At 30.1% G+C, this 20,067-nt stretch overlaps 3 protein-coding genes across 3 annotated transcripts in view; 1 reads left to right on the top strand and 2 right to left on the bottom strand.

Moving 5' to 3' along the window:
• The window catches only part of LOC135958899 (centrosomal protein of 162 kDa), a 121,399-nt gene that overhangs the window by 41,302 nt on the left and 60,030 nt on the right, over positions 1 to 20,067 (top strand). The window lies entirely within an intron of this gene.
• LOC135958900 (carboxypeptidase B) overlaps positions 1 to 20,067 on the bottom strand; it is a 375,293-nt gene that overhangs the window by 36,206 nt on the left and 319,020 nt on the right. The gene's annotated exons all lie outside the window — the stretch shown is intronic.
• On the bottom strand, positions 4,289 to 15,997 carry LOC135956579 (carboxypeptidase B). Its single transcript, XM_065507114.1, has 5 exons — positions 15,675 to 15,997; positions 10,657 to 10,979; positions 5,387 to 5,584; positions 4,652 to 5,322; positions 4,289 to 4,583 (listed from the first exon to the last, which is right to left on the bottom strand). Exons 1-5 carry the CDS (start codon positions 15,995 to 15,997, stop codon positions 4,341 to 4,343), a joined length of 1,758 nt encoding a protein of 585 aa, XP_065363186.1. The 3' UTR covers positions 4,289 to 4,340.

Raw genomic sequence — 20,067 nt, forward strand, 5'->3', positions numbered from 1 at the left:
GAGCTGAAATGTGTCATAAATATTCCTTGTTTTATATTGAAAGTGATCAAAGTTGTAGAAACTGAAAAAGTAGAAGTATAATTCTTGAAAATCGCTACCCGCATATGTTTATTATTTCGTTTCATTTTTCCAAAGTGTGTAATATTTTATTATTTTATAAAGAAAGTGAAAACAAAACTATTCGCCTATAAATCTTATTGATGCTCATTTTGTATAATAAACTATTAAATTTTGTTTAATGTATATTTAAACAATTCATTACCAGAAGCGGTTTTGATCAATAACTGTTAATTGATATAACAAACTGTAAACTATTGCTGTAATAGTGGGGTAAAACATATTTATCAATTTATTATCATTATTACTTACATAATGATAATTATGTGAAGGAAATTCAATTTAGGTTAACAATTCTTTTATTATAACATAAATACATTAATTCATTTATTTTATAAAAACATACAAATAACATAAATTTTTTAAGCATTTTAATTTTGTTTGCTGATCATGTCAGTCTCTTAATGATTTTCAATTAAAATCTTTTTATGTGCCATTTCTTTTTTTCAACTCCTCATTAGCCAATTAAACTCAAATTTATAAATTTCTTCATATTTATTAATTAAATTGTTATTTTCCTTGTTTATATTGCTCAATTTCTTTATTTACATTTCAATTAAAAAGTAATTCAAGCGCTGATCGCTGCTTATTGATTATTTTGTCCATTTAAATTAATTTTGAAAAGGGTAGAAAGTGCATTTGGCCGTAAGCTGTGTGTTTTTTAAGTTTAATTTCTTTTAAATATATGTTTTTTTTTCGTTTTAATAAAGAAAAGGTTGTATTATTGATTTTTGTTTGCTTATTATTTTTCTGCAAGCTATTTACTAAATTTTGTGTACTTGAACACCATGAAAAAAAAATTAAAGAAAAAACCTACAACTTCTTTTAGGAAAGTAGTTTAAACGAATTGAAAAGAAATGAGCTAAACAAAAAAATAAAAAACCAATCAATGAAAGTAAATATTTAGTTGATTTTTAATTTATTACCTCTTTCAAAAAATTTATTTGTAGTTTTGTACATTGTTTATGAACTTAACTTTTTTAGTTACATGTTTAAATAGTAGCAATGATCGTTTTAATGCAGTAAGCCTGAAAGTATGTTAATATATTTTTGTTTAAAGCACAAATTTGTTAACGATTCAATTAACCCATTGTAGAGAGGTACAAGTATTTATATACAAAGAAAAACATTTTGTTATGAAAAATAAGTATGTACATGAAAATATTAATGCCGTTTTTCATAATGAATTAAATATTATTCGAGTATTTGATTAATTTTAAAAACTTCTTCGCTTATATCGAGTATAAATTAGCCAAAACTAAATTTGAAAATACAATACCCTTGATAAATTAAAGTCTTTAAAATTTTCCTTTATTATAAGAAAGCCATTAAATATTTTATTATACACTGCCATTTTTCCAATTAATGTCTTTCGAATTTTATTAAGATCTAGTCTCACATAGTTCACCACTGATTATTTTTCATTATATGTAGCTTTTGAACGACTTACTCTTTAAATTAAGAGCCCTTCTAAGATCAGTATGAAAACAAGCTGGACCAATAGTGAGACTTCTAGCATTATCAAAGGGTACAGCGACAGCAAAAGAACATTATAAAAGAAGAAATATCTAAAATCAAATAGTGCATCAAAAATTCCATAACAAACACTCATTAGTCTTCTTAACATTTAACTGTCGAGGTGAAATTTTGGGATTTTACTAAAAAAAAATTTATTAAAAAATATTTTTTATAATTATTTGCTTTTTAAAAATAAGCTACCACATTTTTAATTACAATAAATAAAGAAAACAAGAAATATTTTTATTTATATAATTTAGTATAACAAAAACGATATATCAAAAACTTATAAAAAAATAAGAATATAAAGCAAATCAAAAAATTAAAGGACATTTTCTCACAGCCAAATGTATGCATTTAAAGGTATAAAAGAGATCATAAACAAAAATAATCAAGTATAGAAACTACAGGTCATCGTTTTTGGAGGATTTTACTCATCAAAATCTGTGTTCGCACGTTTTTCAAATGTGGTAAAATCATTTGTCTTGCAAGCTTTTTTAAAAAGTCTGAAAAATAATGTAAGAGTTGACACAACAAATAACCAAAATAATAATTCTATGAAAATATTACGTTAATTTTGATGTGGGGTAAATTTTTTTCTACTAATAATTCTATGAAAATATTACGTTAATGTAGGGTACATTTTTTTCTACTTAATACTTACGCTAACTCTGACGTGGTGGTAAAATATTTTCAAAGACAAAATTACCTAAATGCTGACGAGTGGTAATTTTTACACCAGGATATCTGTAGCTCTGCTAGTGAAATGTATAGCTCTGCCAAAACACAACTGAGTAACAACGATCACGATATGAGAAGATTCTAAGAGAATTTAATTGATAGAGTGTAATAGAAGAGAGTATTTTAAAAAATGTAGAGAGAGGGTAAAATTTGCCACCACCTCAACAGTTAAAGGTTAAAGTTGGAGGTCCTTAGGACACTCCCGTGTGATACTCCAACAGTGTACCAGCGACCTTGGTAAATATCTTCCATCACTTTTAAATCTTGATAGAAACGTTCTCCTTGATATTCGCTATATGATGCAAGATTTCCAGAAAACCATTCTAAATGACTGTGCTTTTGTTCTCATATTACATCCAAGATTTTTGAAGCTTATTAAAATGTCTATAACTAATTCCTCGTAATTTTCAGACTTTTGATTTCCTAAGACATACTGTTTCATATGTCCCAATTTGATGTGTAATGAAAAATAATATTTTTTGTAAGTTGTAATAACCTTATTCTAAACGAACTAGTCTTGTGATGTGTGAAAAGAGGACATATCACTTGACTTGTACAATTTATAAATTGTCAACTATTTTATCAATGAACTTTAAACAAATCTGGTAAAAATGACCAGTATTAAAATATCAATAACAGAACAAATGTCCATTTACCCCCTCCATGTTAAAGTCACAGGTTCCCTTAATATAAAGCGTTTGAACTGAAACCGATCCCTATCACTTTGGAAGTAGTCACGTGACAAGTTTTGTGTTAGTTCCTGTTCCCCTAGGGAATAATTTCAATAAAAAAAAAAATCAATACTGTAGGTTTAGTGGTTTCTTTTTTTATTAGCGCAAAAAAAGTACGTGAAATAGTCATAAAAACTTTTCAAAAAATTCCAATAAGGACTTTCCAAAACGTAGCAAAAGATTTGAATGTTCATTGGTACACTGTTTCAAAAGCCATTAAAGGAAGACATGAGCATTGAATGAAAACCTGGATCAAGAAGAAAAAAGGTTTAACAGATATTGGTAAAGCAAAAGAAGTCGAACAACTCCTCCAAAGATCACCGAACACTTCTATGAGACAAGCAGCTCGTGAAGTTAAATGCTAAAGCTAATGCTGGGTTGAAATCGTACACAGAAAAAACTATTTCTTAAACCGTTTCAATTCAAATATTTGTCACAAATTGAACTGGTTTCAATTATTTCATAATTAAATCAAGTATTCATTTGCTCAAAAACAAAATTGCTTGATTTTTTCTATTGAATTTTAAGTTTTGAATTTGATAAATTTGATAATTGAATATACAATTTTCGTTATTGGTGGAATTTTAAATACAAAAATTATTGAATAGATAATTTTCGTAATTGAAAACACATTTTTGTTATTTTTTGTGTTTCAATTACGAAAATTATCTATTCAACAATTTTTGTATTTGTAATTCAACCAATAACGAAAATTGTATATTCAATTGTCAAAATAATCAAATTCAAAACTCAAAATTCAATAGAAAATATCAAGAAAATTAGTTTTTGAGCAAATGAATACTTGATTTAATTATGAAATAATTGAAACCAGTTCAATATGGGATAAATGTTTGAATTGAAATATAATTTTTTCTGTGTATAACGTTCAGAAATTCCAGATCGCAATGCGATAAAGAACTAAGAAGCAAAAGAACGAGCGACAAATTTAGGTTAAATTTTATAAAAAAATACACCTGTTATTTGATTGTTAATAAAACCTGGCAGGAAAGTCTAAGAATTATTTCACTATTGATTATCCAATGTTCGATTGTGAATCGTAGAACCCCTTCATTCAAATACACCCACATTTTGTTTAACTTATCATACACATACTTTAACTACCATTGTGTTCTCTTAAATATAATATTTTCTATTCTCTTTTATTATTCCACAATAAATAAATTATCTTAATTACTAAACTTACAAATTATTTATACTTTTAAATACTCTTCATTAATTGTAATCTAATGCTAAAGCTATAGTTTTCATAAACTCATACGCCTCCTCTCCCGATTCCACAATATAATGGGGTGGCATTAAATAACCATAACGGCCCTGATCTTTAAGGAACACATTATACACATACTGAGGATTAATGTGATATTGCACCCAGTCGGCGGAGTTGCCAGCACGAGCAAGTTTAAGGCGATAACTGGAACCCACACGATATTCCGCCTGATTCATTTTGCGGAAATTCTACAAAAAAAATATAATTTATATTAGTTTTTATAGTTTAAAAAATATTGTATTTTAAAAATATTTACCGCCATAGCTTTGCGACCAATTTTATGCAAATTTCTTTGATTATCTGTAACAAAATCAGCATCACCCCAAGGATAGGCTATTTCCTGGCCATAACCACCAAATGAAATGTAGGCTCCCAAATAATCTTTCATATTTAACATGAAATTTTTAATGGCTCTGGTTTCGGGTTCCGAAAACTTTTTGGCACCTTTATAAAGATTCTTGCAAGGATTTTCCGATGAACCCGAACCACCCCATTTATATTCAAAATTTCTATCCAAATTTACACCAAAACATCCAGTTTTCGTATCGAAATGGCGATTTTTAGTCCACAAACGATCGGTTATACGTGAATACTGATAACCATCAGGATTGGCCACCGGCAAGAAATACCAATCAATATGATGCATTATGTCCGATTCCGGACTATCCCACAAATGCGTTAACTTCGATATGGCCAAGGTGACAGCAGCCGGACTTAACCAATCTCGACCCTGTAAGCCGGCATCAATAAATACAGCCCAATTATTGGGATCACCATTCGATATTCTCAATACTTCCAAAGGTCTCTTATTGTTGGTCACACCAATTTGCACAATTTCAGCCATTTCAGAATAATTCTCCAAAATATATTGCATAAATTGTTTTATGTCGCCAATATCATGATAACGATTCCAATTCATGATGGTACCTTTTAAAAGAAAGAAGATATTTAGAATTGTTTAAAAGAGTTTATGAAAGTGCTAGTTTCTTACCTTCTCTATCCAACCAGGGCATTTTAGGATTAGTGGTATTAACTTCTACATAGGTCTCATCAATAGCCACTTCCAGATCGTCAATCATTACGTTGTAGGTAAATTCACTGTTTGCCATAAATTCTTTGGCTTTGGCGGTGTTTTTAAAATCAATCAATACATCAATTCCATCTTGATTAATGTTCCAAACTTCATTGCCTGCAAGAAAAAAAAGAAAAAATGTTAGTTGTGGGTATTAATGAAAGGTGTAAGGAAATAATATGTATAAATTGTGTTTCTAATATTATCAACTTTTTAAGATGATAAGTTTCAACCATTCTCAGATTTACTTTCGATCATTTTGATATTTATACTTCGCTGATCGTAACGTTGCTTAACGAAGATTAAACTTCATAGTTTGAAGGAGCTCTCAAAATTCTTCTTATAAGACGTCTGTCTCTTCAATAGAAAATGTAAAAATTATACACTCATTCTAGAAGAAGGTTCTATGATAGCCACCTTTGTATATAAAGAGCGGAACGAGTCTTGTTAGTGGAGCGAAGGGAGCTCTGCTGTTTCAATCTAATTCAATCTCTAAAAGGGGTGAATCTAGTCCAAATCTATTTAATATCAGTGAAATATTTTGCTCATTTGGTAAAGAAAAACAGAGTTATTTAATGATCGAATTGCTTCAATAAGTAGCCGATTTGTCAAATTTTATTATTATTTCATGTTTTCAATCTTTAAGAAATAGTTGGCTTTAGAAGTACTTGAAGCTATAGCAAAGTGAATTTGAGGAAGTGGTTCACAAATTCCATAACGTATGCGGAAAAACCATTGCAACAAAAAAAAAAATACTTGAGCTATATGTTTTTCAGAACTCATTTTAAGTTAGTTATTTTTTGTATTTTGTAATTTTTTCGATAATTTTTCAACTGTCACGTCCAGATGATTTTGGTGTTTTTCAACCCTTCAAATTCGATGAATTTCAAATGAACAAATGTTACAATGTTTTTATATTAAATCAAATTTAGGGTTTTTGTATTTTTTTTGTAAATAGAATACATAGATTTTATACATTTTTTTAAAATAGAAAAAAAGACCGTCAATCTATTTATAATTTTCTGATATATGAATTATATGGTGGTAGGGTCAATTATGGATCGATCCTCTCAAATGTTGATAGAAAGATTTTAGAATCTGACATTATTATTTTAGAATTTTACAAATACCTAGAATATATATCTATACTAAATACTTTCATGTGTTACAAACGAAATGACAAAATCAACAAGTAAGAGAGCTATGGTCAAGAGAGCCTTCACCAAATTATACTAAAAAATAATTGTTTTTTAATATTTTTATTTAACAAAATTAATTTTTTTTTCAAAATTTTGAAAAACAATGTATGACAAAAAAAATTTTTGATGAAAAAAATCGGGTTAAAAAATATTTGTTCCCGATTTTGACCCATTGTAGGTCCAACTCACTGTAGCCTTATATAAATCGTTGCAATGAACATTGAAATATCTTTCATTAGATATCCATATTGTCTATACTAATGGCTTAGTAATCCAGATATAGATCAAAAATAGGCCAAACATCGAGGTTGTCCCGGTTTTTTCCTTATATCTCAGTCATTTGTGGGCCGATTTAGTCGATTTTAAATAGAAACCGAGCCGGAAAAATTCCCGATATATTGATGTATGAATCATGTATGTAAGTTAAGACGGACAGAAAATGAAAAATGTAGAAATTACAAACGGAATGACAAACTTATATACATATACCCTTGCCCCTCATGGTGAAGGGTAAAATAAATGATGGTGGGTATAAAAACGTACCCCTAGAAGAAAAAAGTGTAAATTTTTCTTTTCCCTCTCAAATACCCGTTTGAAATTTCACAATATGTATTCTATTTTGGCAAACAAAAAAATATATGCTTCAAACTACTGAAATCTGTGTCATGAGCTCAAGACAAAATACGTTTTAAAAAAGTACCAAACTGTTTACCCGGATTTGGCATATGACTATAGGAACAAATGCGTAAAATAGAGTTCCAGAGGAAATAGTGTTCCAAATAAAACCATGTTAGTTAATTTGTATATAGGGTTTTTAATTTCCCGACCTTTTTTGATTCCCGGGAATCGGTAAAATTGTTCTCTACATTTCTCTAATTAATAACAGAATTAAAATATTTTTTTTTTCATTTGGTTTTATTTAGCTTTCAATCATTTTCAAAATGAATTGAAAAAAAAAATTCTTAAGCCTTTTAGTAAAAGTAATGAATTCAATACATTTTTAACTGAATAGTTAAGAGATAAAATTTATGTTGCTCTCGAAAATTTCCAAATTACTGGATTCAAAGGTGAATTTTTATAATACAACATCTGCAAAACACGCTCATTACAAAGCTGTCATTGTTACCAAGGACTATTGCTGTTTTTCCTTTCAAGGCCAAAATCAATTCTATACTTGAAAATACCAAATGGTGTGCCGCCATCAAAAGTAGGGACTTTTTAAATGTTCATTCGAAAAATAAATAATAATGGGTTCGAATTTACAAAAAGTACCAAACACCTGTCAGCTATTGTTTTTAGCAGATAAATATGCATTTAAAATTTCGTTTGTATATCTATTAGTTTAGAAGATATACGGTTACCGAATTTACTCGTTTTTACCTCCTAAACCTTCGACTTTCCAAAAATCATTTCTTAGCGGATCTACAACGCGCGAGGGGAATCTATAGTCCAAATTTCATGTCTCTAATTTTTGGCGATATTGATACTCAGTAACGTTAATCTAATATATGGGGCATTTCATGTCAAGTGAACCAACTTTTTAAATCGAGGCCTTCGATCGCGATGAAATTTTTACCAAGGTTGCACTATTGGATAGTAACAAGACAAAAAAAGGTCAAAAAAGTTTTTGATTTTGCCCAAAAAAATCAAAAATTATATATCTTCAGTTACAAAACATTTATTTTGATATTTATTCCACTCACATCCCACTAAGCGACCAAATAGGACTTAAAGGAAATCAACTAAGCTTTCTTTTTAGCAATAAAAAGGGCCCATTTTGAAAAAAAGGAAAAGACATTAGCTTTGCTTTGAGTAAAAAGAAAAATTTAAAAAAAGGTCCCGTATTGAAAAAAAAAATCAATGTTTTGCGCATCCCACTATGCGACAAAATAGGTCTTAAAAGAAAAGAGCTAAGCTTTCTTTTGAGCAAAAAAACAATTTTTAAAAAAGGGCCCATATTAAAAAATTTCGATTTTGCAAACAAATTAAAAAAATTGTATTTCTTGAGTTACAAAATATTTATTTTGATTGATATCCCACTCGCATCCCACTAAGGGACCAAAATTATCTTAAAGAAATGGACCTAAGCTTTCTTTTGAGCAAAAAAAAATTTGGAAAAAAGTTTGATTTTGCAAAAAAAAAAAAATCAAAAATTGTAAGTCTTGAGTTACAAAATATTTATTTTGATAGATATCCCACTCGCATCCCACTAAGCGACCAAATAGGTCTTCAAGGAAAATATCTAAGCTTTATTTTTTAAAAAAGGGCCATATTAAAAAAAAGTCAAAAAAGTTTTTGATTTCGGAAAGAAAATATTAAAAATTTTTTAGTTTTTTAAATATTTTTTTTTGAAAGATTGAAGAAAGAGCTATCTAAGCTATTTGGGACACATTTTGCTAAGAACAATAGGTAATAAGATACATGGATAAGAAAAAAACCTGCTTGGGCAAAATGTCAAATTTTGATACCCTCTAACTCAGAGAGTTCTCTACCGATCTTGTTGAAAAATTGTGTCTGAGTTACTATCCAATAGAACTAACCTTGGTGCAAATTTCATCTCGGAAGACATCGGCCCATAATCATAGTCAAAATTAAAGTACATTTTAAGAGAATTAAACTCGACTTTACTTAAGAGTGGACTTTAGATCTATCATAGACAAGTTAAAGTATACATCTGACGCTGAAGTCGACTCTAAATATAAAACTAGCTGATGTTGTTTTTAACTCGTTTAACAACAGCATCAGCTGTTCTTCGCCGAGTAAAAAAGATCGTCACAAAGTAAAAAATGTTTAAGTTACAAGATATTGGTAGAGATTTTGTAATTATTGAACAGTTATCAATAAAATTAGTACCAAAATATCCTAATTATGATATTAATCTTATCTTTTCCATTTTTCCACAACAAACAACTTTCTTTCTTTAGATGTCCCGGTTACTTTTATTGTTTACGTTTTTTGGATTTTTTTTTTAATTTTGTGTGTCAGCTGTTCAGCGTTGCCACTTGTCTGTTTTTTGTTGTATATTGTATGAAAACATTTTCTACATTTGCGGTGGCACCCAGTTAAAGTCGGTTCAATTTAAAATATACTTTAATTTTGACTATGGTTGCAAATTAATAAAAAGCTGGTTTTTATTTTAAAGTTGTTTTTAAAAAGAACCGACTTTAGTGTTAGACTATGAGTATGAAATGACATGAAATGTCCCATATAGATATAATCTTTCGAAAATTTCAAACTATCAGTGTTTTTAAGCATTTGTGTTTTTAAATTGGTCTCCATTTTACACCAAGTACGTTAAAGGGTTAATTTTAATCTTCAACCCTCTTGGAATATTTCGCTGAGGTTTCATCAAAATCTATTAATAGATCATCTTTACAGTTATTCCATAAAAAAAATGTCATATTCCAAATTTTTCTAATAAAGTTTGTCTAGACCCCATATATCGGCAACAATTTTTGAATATTCAATACTTGTTTCTGTTATTTTCAAATCTTATTGGAATGTTCATGCAAAAATGGTTGGACTAACGATTTGGTCTTTGTTTTAAACAAAAAGAGATTGTTTGTATAAATTAATGGAGATTTTATGGAATGAATAATTTTGTCCTAATAACAATTTATTTCTTTATTATAAAAGAAAATTTAATGTTTTGAACAAAAAGTTTTGGTGTTTGTTATGTGAGGTGAGATGAGATGTGAAATTAGCATTTCAAAGAAATAATCAAGCATTTCAACTTAATCTATTGGGTGGGTGAAAAAGACTACTCACTTATTAAAAATTTAACTATTTATATAAAATAAAGCATTTAGTAACAGTTTAAAAATTTTACTTTTATTTATAAAAGAGATTATTATATAATAGCCACTTTAAAATCAAAACAATGACCAGAATTCCTTTAATGAAAATAATTTTTTTCTTAAAAATTCAATATTTATTTATGTAAAAAAAGTTAGGTTAACTAAAATTCATTAAAACTTACGCCACACTAACCAAATAATTTCCAAAACAGATTTAATTCTGAATTCGATACATCATTCTCATGAATTTTCCACAATTGATGACCGAAATACCGTTTAACCGAGGGATCATTACGATAACGCATATTAATCTGATACGTAGACTGAGGCGAAAAAACATTGAAACGACGTATATCGGTGGGTATTAACCATTGTAAACTTTCGATCGTATTATCGTACAGATCCTCACTTGAAAAGAAAACCGAGGATAAACTACCGTTTGTACTGCGCACTAGAGTATAAATTCCACTATTGTTAACACGTTGATTAGGCAAACACTGTCGTGACCAAGAAGTGCTTACACATATTTGTAAAATTAATAGTTTTGTAAAGATATTTTGTAAGTTTAAATAATTGTTTTTAGTTTTTAACATTATCTTTCTTTTAAATTTAATATTTACACTTTGTTTTATGGTGGTTTTTGATCTTTAAGTCGCGCTGTTTGCAAACAAACTGATTAAAGCGAAATTCTATGGTTTGTAACATGGTCAGCATGGTGGTGATGTTTCTTCTTAACTCATCTTTATATTTATAGTTATTGTTGTATTTTTGTTTCTATCTTTGCTAGAATATTTCTGCTTTATGTATCCACGAGTTTGCCAAATATCAAACCAAAATATTAATAATTTTAGATAAATCTTTAAAATATGCAAGACAGTATCTGAAAGACATTGTTTTTTTAAAATGTTTTCCCTGTTTTTGAACTCACTTTTAAACGTCTGGTTTTAGTTTGAATCTTCATTTCTACCTTTGACCATGTTATTTCGCTTTGGGTCAGTTTATTTTTGTATATCTTTCTTTAAGAAGATTTTAAGTATAGAATAAACGAGTTAGTTAAAGGTCATTAGACTTTCTAATGAAATGAAATCATTTGGTTTGGAATTTTTTGTCTTAATTAATTTATTGTGAGTTTGTCAATGTTAATTTTATGTAAGGTCAAGTTAGGTTTTTTTGTGTTGTTGCATGCTGTTAGGTTTGAAATGTAGACATATTTTTCTTCTAAAAAAATTTAAAACGGAAATGATTCTAAAATTTTTTTTTTAAATTTTAAGGATGGTTTTTGAAGTGGTATGTTAAGCTAAGGTTAAACTTTGTTTTATTTTAACATTTGTTATGTTTATCCTTTGTTTTAGACTGACAAAACCTTAATATCAAATGTTGGTTCTAATAAGGAACCAAATTTCGAAATTTATATTTAAGAGTGAGTCAATTCCAGCCAGAACTTATACTTGGTCCAACAAATTGTAATTTTTTTAATCACGTTAGCTGTGGTTTAAAAACAGTGGTTTAAAAACTTTTTTTTGGAAATAATTCGGTATCTTGGGAACTACTGGAGATATTGTTACGAAATTTCACATGGTTTGAGCTGACGTGTGGAGGTCGAGCTGATTTACATTTGTTCAGCTTCCTAGCGCTAATGGGGGCAAGTACGTAGCCCCTCAAAGTTGGTCATCTCGGGTCTCAATTTTTTTAAAAAAATTGCCAAAAATCCATTTATGATCCTAATGATTTAAAATTTTGAATATAAATAGTCCTTGAGAAGATCTACAAAATACTAGGTTATATCTATTAGCTGAAGAGATATTCAGGTTTATTGATTTATTTTTTTTTTAATTTTGCTGGATCTTTTTATGGTTTTTTAGATATGGCGGGCCTACGGAGGGTCGAAATTTATTTTTAATATCAGCTATATTGGCGACAAAATTCTAAATAAAATAAAAAAACTTGCTAACAGTTATCTCTTCCCTATAAAAAGATATACGCATCCAAAGTTGGAACTTGTAAAAAGGGCCGTTTTTTTCTTTTGTAGAAAAAAAATTTCTTCGGGACTATATAGAATTTTTATATGATCCGGAAAGATAACTCAATGCAAAAGCGTGTAAAGACAAATTTGGCTCACTTAAGCGGACATACCACCCCCAGTCCTACCCAGACTTGGCCAATTTAAAAAAAAAAATTCCGGTTTGAGTAAAAAATTCTAAAAATCCACGAAAAAGCTCCATATTTGTATAACCCCATATGTTTCTTAAATACCTACTAAGTATTTTTACTATCACACGGTAAATAACGTCACAGTAGGCACTTTTCTAAAAAAAAAACTCAGTTTTTGGAACACATTTTCCTCGTTTTAGGAATTTCGGTATTTGAAAATAAAAAATTTTAAAAATTCTAATGCCATTGATTTAAGTACATTTGAGTCTATATTGATTGGTTCCATATTTTGTTATAATTGTTAAAATTTTATATTTTTATTAGTGGAAAATCCCGTATGAATTTTTTTAGTTTTTAAGGTAAATGAAGTTCCAAAATATTATAAAATTATTTAATTTTACTAAAATATCAATCTAAAGGTCCTTAGGTTTTCAACAATATCATATACTTATATAAAAAGCCATTATTTACTCCTCAGATGTTCCACAAACCTTGCCGCTTTGAAAAATTTTTACGTTTTTTCATATATTTCATGCATTTGTAACAATATCTCCAATAGTTCCCAAGATACCGAATTATTTCAAAAAAAATAAAAAGTTTCTAAACCACCGTGCTATATCAGATATTATCTTTTCTAAATCATTAATTTTCTGCTGAAAAAATATTTAACAATTTTCAAAAAAATCATCGTCACACTGTTTAAAAAGTCATTAAACACTATAAGGAAAACTTGAACATTTAAAGCAAACCTGCATCAGGGAGAAAAAAAGGTCTAACAGATATTGGTAAAGCAAAAGAAGTCGAACAACTCTTGCGAGGAACACCGAAAACTTCTATCAGAAGTAAAGCTAAATGTGCTACATATTTGAATTGAAACGGTTTAAGAAATAGTTTTTTCTGTGAAGGTGTATAAATCTTTTCAAAACTTTAAGTATTGGGATAGCTCTATAATTGATCCTTGGTTTATTATTACTAACGCTTCCTAATCCTTAAATATTTCCAAAAATAGATGTACCAATAAGAATTCTAGAATTCAAGTTGAAAGCAAGTGTAATTCAATCCTTGAATTATAGTCAAGTAATTGAATTACAATTGTCTTACACTTTATTTCAATAGCATTCTCCAGTAAAAAGGAAACATAAATTCAAGCCATATGTTTTTTGTTTGGAAAATATTTAATTTTTTCAAATATTTTTCAAGTTTAAAACATAATTACATTTGCATTCAAGTCGAAATCCAAAAAAAATCTCAAGTGCTTGACTTTTTGGGGCTTTGGTGCTTATTGGGGAGGGAATGAATTAGGTGTATTTTGAGAGTCATTCGAGCTTCAATATTGCGATAACTTTGCAACAAACATACAACTTTTAGCTTTATCTGAGGATTTGCTGGTACGTAGAAATTTATGACCAAAAATAGAGTTATAATTGAATCGTTTGGGATTTGTTTCATGCATAGAGTCCATTAATGCGTAGTCTCTTTGATCGTCGCATCCATATCCAGTCTTCAGGAAAAATAGAGATTATTAGATTGAAAGCCTGGATTTGTGGGTACCGAGAAAGTTGTGATTCACATTTTGAAATAATGCCCTAGCTCCAGCTCAGACTGCTAATATTTGATATCTGATTTTTGATATTGGTCTGAAAATTATACTTGAATCTTAAATTGCCTACCGACTCGAAACGGTTTATTTCGGTAACGGTATTTTCAGATACTTCAGTAATGGTAATTTTGGTCTGACTTAAATTAACATTATGTTGGATACCGATTCGAAGCGGTTAAAAGGTTGTATGATAATTCTATAGTTTCTTGTTCGGTTTTAACCGAAACTGAACAAGAAATGTTCAAGGTCTAAAACCGAAACTAACAATTATTCTTCGGTTTTCACTTTCAATTTATTTTCAGTAAAAAAATTCAAAATTTAGAAATGAAAACAAAATTTTTTCATTCAACGATTCATCTAATTTCTCTTAAAACAAATCAGTTAAAATATCTTAAGATTTCTTTAAATTTTTTAAATTGTATTACAATAATTGCTTCAGAAGATGTAGCAGGCTACCTTTCGCAGACTAGACAAGGAAACCTGTTAATAATGAATGACACAAACTCATTTAAAAATATTGAACATGCAAGTATTTCCTGACAATTAAACTTCAAATGACTGTTTATTTATTTAATTTAAAAACAATGATGTCAAATTTTTGTAACAAAGACTTATGTTTTTTTTCTATAGCGAATGAGTACTTTGAGTGGAAATTTAACTCGTCAGCTAATTTTGTTATTGTAACAAAAACAAAATACTACATGTACTCAAAACACTCGTTCGCTATAGAAAAACAGCACATTAGTTATTTTAAAATATCCGATAAAAGTATGGAGGACTAGCTGACCCGGTCTGCTTCGCCACCCCAATTGGAAGAAAGAAATAGTCTCCCTTTGTGCATTAATACTAATTTAGGATAACATATCTCTAGTTTCATGTTAATTGACTCATTGTAAAGATTCTATCTCATTTGAAACTTATTCTTAGAATAAAAAGTACCATAAATTCAGAATCATGTGTGCCTAATTTTTAGGTTTATTATTATAAAATAGCCAAAATGTATTTTTAGTTGAAGAAAAGTACCTGTGAGTCCTTTTCTGCTATAGGTTCATTATTATTGAAATTTCAATAAAAATGTTGTTACATCAATGTCATTAAGCCATAATAATAAACATATTTAAAAAGTACCATTAAAAGAAAGAGTACTAATTTTCCTTTATTCTCTTGAATTTTAAATTTGTATAGCATTTCCTATATTATTAACTGATTTTGTTTCTATAACATTAATATTTAACAAATTATCACAAAACCGAAATTAAACCGAAACCGATCGGTTTTCAATTTTTTAAAACCGAAACCGCGGTTTTGAAATTCTTCGGTTTTTTGGAAACTCTTTGGAAGCCATTCAAATATATAATTAATTAAATTAATTTATGGTTTAATTTCCAACACTTTTAATCGAAAACTGCAATATAATTATGCTAATTTGTTTTTCCACCTTTATTTTCTACTCACCATACTTTTCAATAAACTTTTGCATATCTTCCGTTCTGCTGATATTATTCTTATTCATATCCTGATTAAACATTATCTTCCACATTTGAGCACCATGATAATTCACATAATTTTCATCGAAATCACTGCGAAAATCCGATTTTCTGCCCACATGCACATTAGGACGCACTACCCGTAAAATATTACGAAAACCACTGAAAAATGGCCAACGAGCCAATAGTTGTGTACGCGGCACATAGATAATCTCCTGAGAGTTGGCGATTTGAGAACATTTTAGAAATGTGGCAAATACTAAAATGAAAGTGAAGCTAGAGATTTTTAACTGCATTTCTTTACGCGTCCGTAACAAACGATGTTAATCGAAATAAAGACGAGCGTTGAATGTTGGCAAATTTTGCGAAATCATAATCGAAAGACAACACACAGCTCCATTCATTAATACAGCCATTATAGATAGTTGGGCTTACAATAGCGATAAACATACATAGCTATTTTGTTTGATTAGTTTACAGTTATGAAAACTAGAAAAACAAATGCTAAAATGAAATCGAAAAGTCGTAAAAATATATAAAGAAATAATAACCAAAAGAAATGACAACAAAGAAAACAAATTTTTAAATAATGAGTTTCGGAAGTTGTTTGTTGTATTGTATGCGAATCATTTATGACTTTCCCATTGTCTCTCTTTCAATAATGCTCCAAATTGCTATTTTTGATAAAGTTTCTATATATTTTTCACATAATAACTTAAGATTTATAGGCTCATAAAATTGTTGCCCAAATAGATCACAATTATTGATTCATATTTAATAAAATTCATATTTGAATATTTTAATAGTAGGTTTGTTTTAATTTCACCTACTTCCTCATCATCATGCTTAAAATGAAAGACACTTTAGTCATATAAGTTGTTTCTAAATTACTTTTACCTTATTTTTCTTTTTGGTTTGCATTATGTTTTGATCCTCTACTTAAATGTTTTGATCCTCTACTTTATAAGTTAGTTAGTTAAGTTTTATATATTTCCTACGAACTCATTGTATTTTTGGCAAAAATATGGATCAAAATTCTCCAAAATTAAAGAAATTTTTTCTCGAAAAGTGAAAATTTAGAAAGGAGTGGTAATATTTTACAAATCTGGCGGTTCAAACTCTAAGATCACTGCACAGATTAATAAATCAGGACAATCATTCAGTCAGCTTAAACCTGATTGAAACTCCAATAAATATCGATCCGGACTAAAATAGGTCTATGTAACTCCAACGTGAAATACACAAATGTTTTTACGCATATTTTGGCCCACAACAATAACCAACTTGTATCTGTGGGAAGAAATAAATCAACGTCCCATAAATTTGGAAATTAAGAATGGTGGATTCAACACACGCTGTGCAATCCGCCACAAAGTAGTTGTCGTATGCCAGCTCTCACGTGAAAGCGTAAAATTGTGATGAAATTATTATTTATTCGTCAATGTGGCAAGGAGCAAGGGTGATCTAGGATATACATGGATATACATGGATATTTTGTGAGAAATGTGTGATAGGGCGCTCGTTTCTCGTCTTCCTGGATCTTTCTGCTCAGGGATAACTGTAGGATCACGAAATTGCAACCAGAAAGATATTCCCAGCAAAATAATACTAAAAGATCTGAAAGTTTATTGTCTCGCTGTTTCAAAAACCATTAAACAGTATAAGCAATACTTGAACATTAAAAGAAAATCTGGATCAGGAAGAAAAAAAGGCCTAACAGATATTGGTAAGGCAAAAGAAGTCCAACAACTCTTTCGAAGAGCATCGAACCGTTCTATCAGAAAAGCAGCTCGTAAAGTTAAAGGCTCTGATTCTTTTGTGAGCAGAGTCAAAGCTAATGCTGGATTAAAGTCGTATAAAGTTCAGAAAGTTCCAGATCGCATGCGTTAAAGAACTTAGAAGCAAAAGAACGAGTGAAAAAATTGAGGTCAAATTTTAGAAAGAAACAAATACTCCTGTTGTTTGATGGATGATGATAGACTTTACAGAACTTCCGGATAATGATTTGTATGTGACTGATGGACGTGATAATGTTCAAGAACAATATCGGACAAAAAAGCAAACAAAATTCCCCAAGAACTTTCATGTGTGGCAAGCCATTTGCAGTTTGTGACATCAGGCACGATAAACACAGAAATATATATTACGGAATGTCTACAAAAACGGTTTTTACCTATTTTAAAACAGCCCGATTTTGCCATCATGCCGCTATGAAAACAGTCCCTTGATTTATTCGTACCACGGGAGGTAAATCCACCCAACTGTCCAGAACTTCGACCTGAGAAAAGATATTGGGCTCTTGTAAAAAATAAATTAAAGAACACAGCAAAGGTATCCAAGAACATATCCGATTTGAAGCGTAAGTGGGTCACCTGGTCCAAAAAGGTAACGGAAGCAACTATAAAATCGTTAATGAGAGGATTCGCGAGGTTATTTTTCACCTGTGGCAATGGAGCAAGGGCGATCTAGGGCGCTGGTTTCTCGTCTTCCTTGATCTTTGGGCTCAGATTGGATGTCAGCAAGATCGCGAAGAAAAAATCTTATAAATTTTAACCGGAAAGTCATGTCTATTCTGATGGCAGTGTTAAAGTATCAGAACGATCGGAAAACATGTCTCAGACTCCATTACAATGACTTTTGTCACAACTGTCGATATAGTTGGAAAGGAGAGACATTCACCCCTATCGGCAATAACATGTGAAATTTTGTTCCCATGAATATCATGATTAACTTTACATTCACAATAGTTGATTTTGTTCGTAACAGCTGTTTATTGTTTACAAAATTCCATCAAAAATTTCACAACGAAGGGAATTTTTTTCACGTGAACAAAGTTGATGAACGAAAAAAGGAAAAGGGAAAATATTTCATGTGAAATGTTGATTCGCGATAGGGGTGATTATTTCATCTATGAATGTACTGGCTTATTATGTAACCAGATATTGGCGAAGAAAGACTGGATGAGCTTTCTGAGATATAGGGAAATGGACTGATTGCTCTTATCCTTAAGATGGATCTATTACTGTTACACTAGTATCTGCCCTAGACTATACGATTAAAAGTAATAGTGACCAATTAAAACTAGGTCTTGTCTATATCGTCGTTGGATTCCATACCATTATAAGGAATGGAACTCAAACGAATACGAACCGACTTGGTTCTCACACAAACCGAAACAGCAATAAGGCTTCGTGGAGATGAACTACCAACCTGAGATAAGATTAGTTGTTGTTATTGTTATTGTACTATTAAACCTTTAAAATTGTCTAATGCAGGGTTTTCTGCATTGAGGTCAAGGCCAAGGAATTGTACTACTTATACCATAACTTGAACTTGAAGTTAGGTTTGAATGAACAGTAGAATTTGAGGGGATGTTATAAGATCCTTGATCATAACTGAGGCTAAATTGGGAACGACACTTTCAATGTAGGGCTAGTAAGTGAACTTTCCCCATCTTTCTAGTATCATATGGATTCCGAGCCAAAATAACTACTCACCTTATGATGCCAAAAACGAATGAAGCCAATATCGGATACTCTGTTGCAAAGTGAAGCGTATCGCAGAGAGAGCGTTCTACATCGATCGAAACAAATATCGGACAGAGTCAGATTTCTGCAGTTCTTAATATATATGTCCCTTTTGCTCCCACAAATGCGCCGTGGATATTAGGTATTAATTCTGCTGGTTGGCCGGGTTTCTCATACGATCTCTTCAGGTTATCGTAATAGATCCACTTTTAATCGCAAGTAATGATACGGTGCAAAAACGATTTTGTTTTATAGCGTCCAAACATCATTTCGGACATGCGGAAATCGTCTTTCAATGTCTCTTGGCTTCAAATCGTATTCTGTTGCTCCCAGAACTCAAACGAATAACGAATACGAACCGAAAGAGCAATAAGGCTTCGTGGAGACAAACTACCAACCTGCTGAGATAAGACCAGTTGTTGTTATTGTACTATTAAACCTTTAAAATTGTCTAATGCAGGGTTTTCTGCATTGAGGAAGGCCATAGAATTGTCCTACTTATACCATAAATCTATTTTGAACTTGAAATTAGGTTTGAATCAGCAGTACAATTTGAGGGGATGTTATAAGATCCTTGATCTCAACTGAGGCTAAATTGGGAACGACACTTTCAATGTAGAACTATTAAGTGAACTTTTCACATCTTTCTGGCACCTGCTGAGATAAGACCGGCTAAAAGAACTACCAACCTGCATTGACTAATGCAGGGTTTTCTGCATTGAGGTCAAGTCCAAGAAATTGTCCTACTTATACCATAAATCTATTTTGAACGTGAAGTTAGGTTTGAATCAGCAGTACAATTTGTGGGGATGTTATAAGATCATTGATCTCAACAGAGG

Source organism: Calliphora vicina, chromosome 4, assembly GCF_958450345.1.
Source record: "Calliphora vicina chromosome 4, idCalVici1.1, whole genome shotgun sequence".
Lineage (NCBI taxonomy): Eukaryota > Metazoa > Arthropoda > Insecta > Diptera > Calliphoridae > Calliphora > Calliphora vicina.

Coding starts and splice junctions, on each gene's coding strand:
- LOC135956579 (XM_065507114.1), bottom strand. CDS start 15,997: ATGCAGTTAAAAATCTCTAGCTTCACTTTCATTTTAGTATTTGCCACA. Junction 5,585..10,656: donor TCTGTTTTGGAAATTATTTG/GTTAGTGTGGCG, acceptor TTTTTCTTGCAG/GCAATGAAGTTTGGAACATT. Junction 5,323..5,386: donor GCCCTGGTTGGATAGAGAAG/GTAAGAAACTAG, acceptor TTCTTTTAAAAG/GTACCATCATGAATTGGAAT.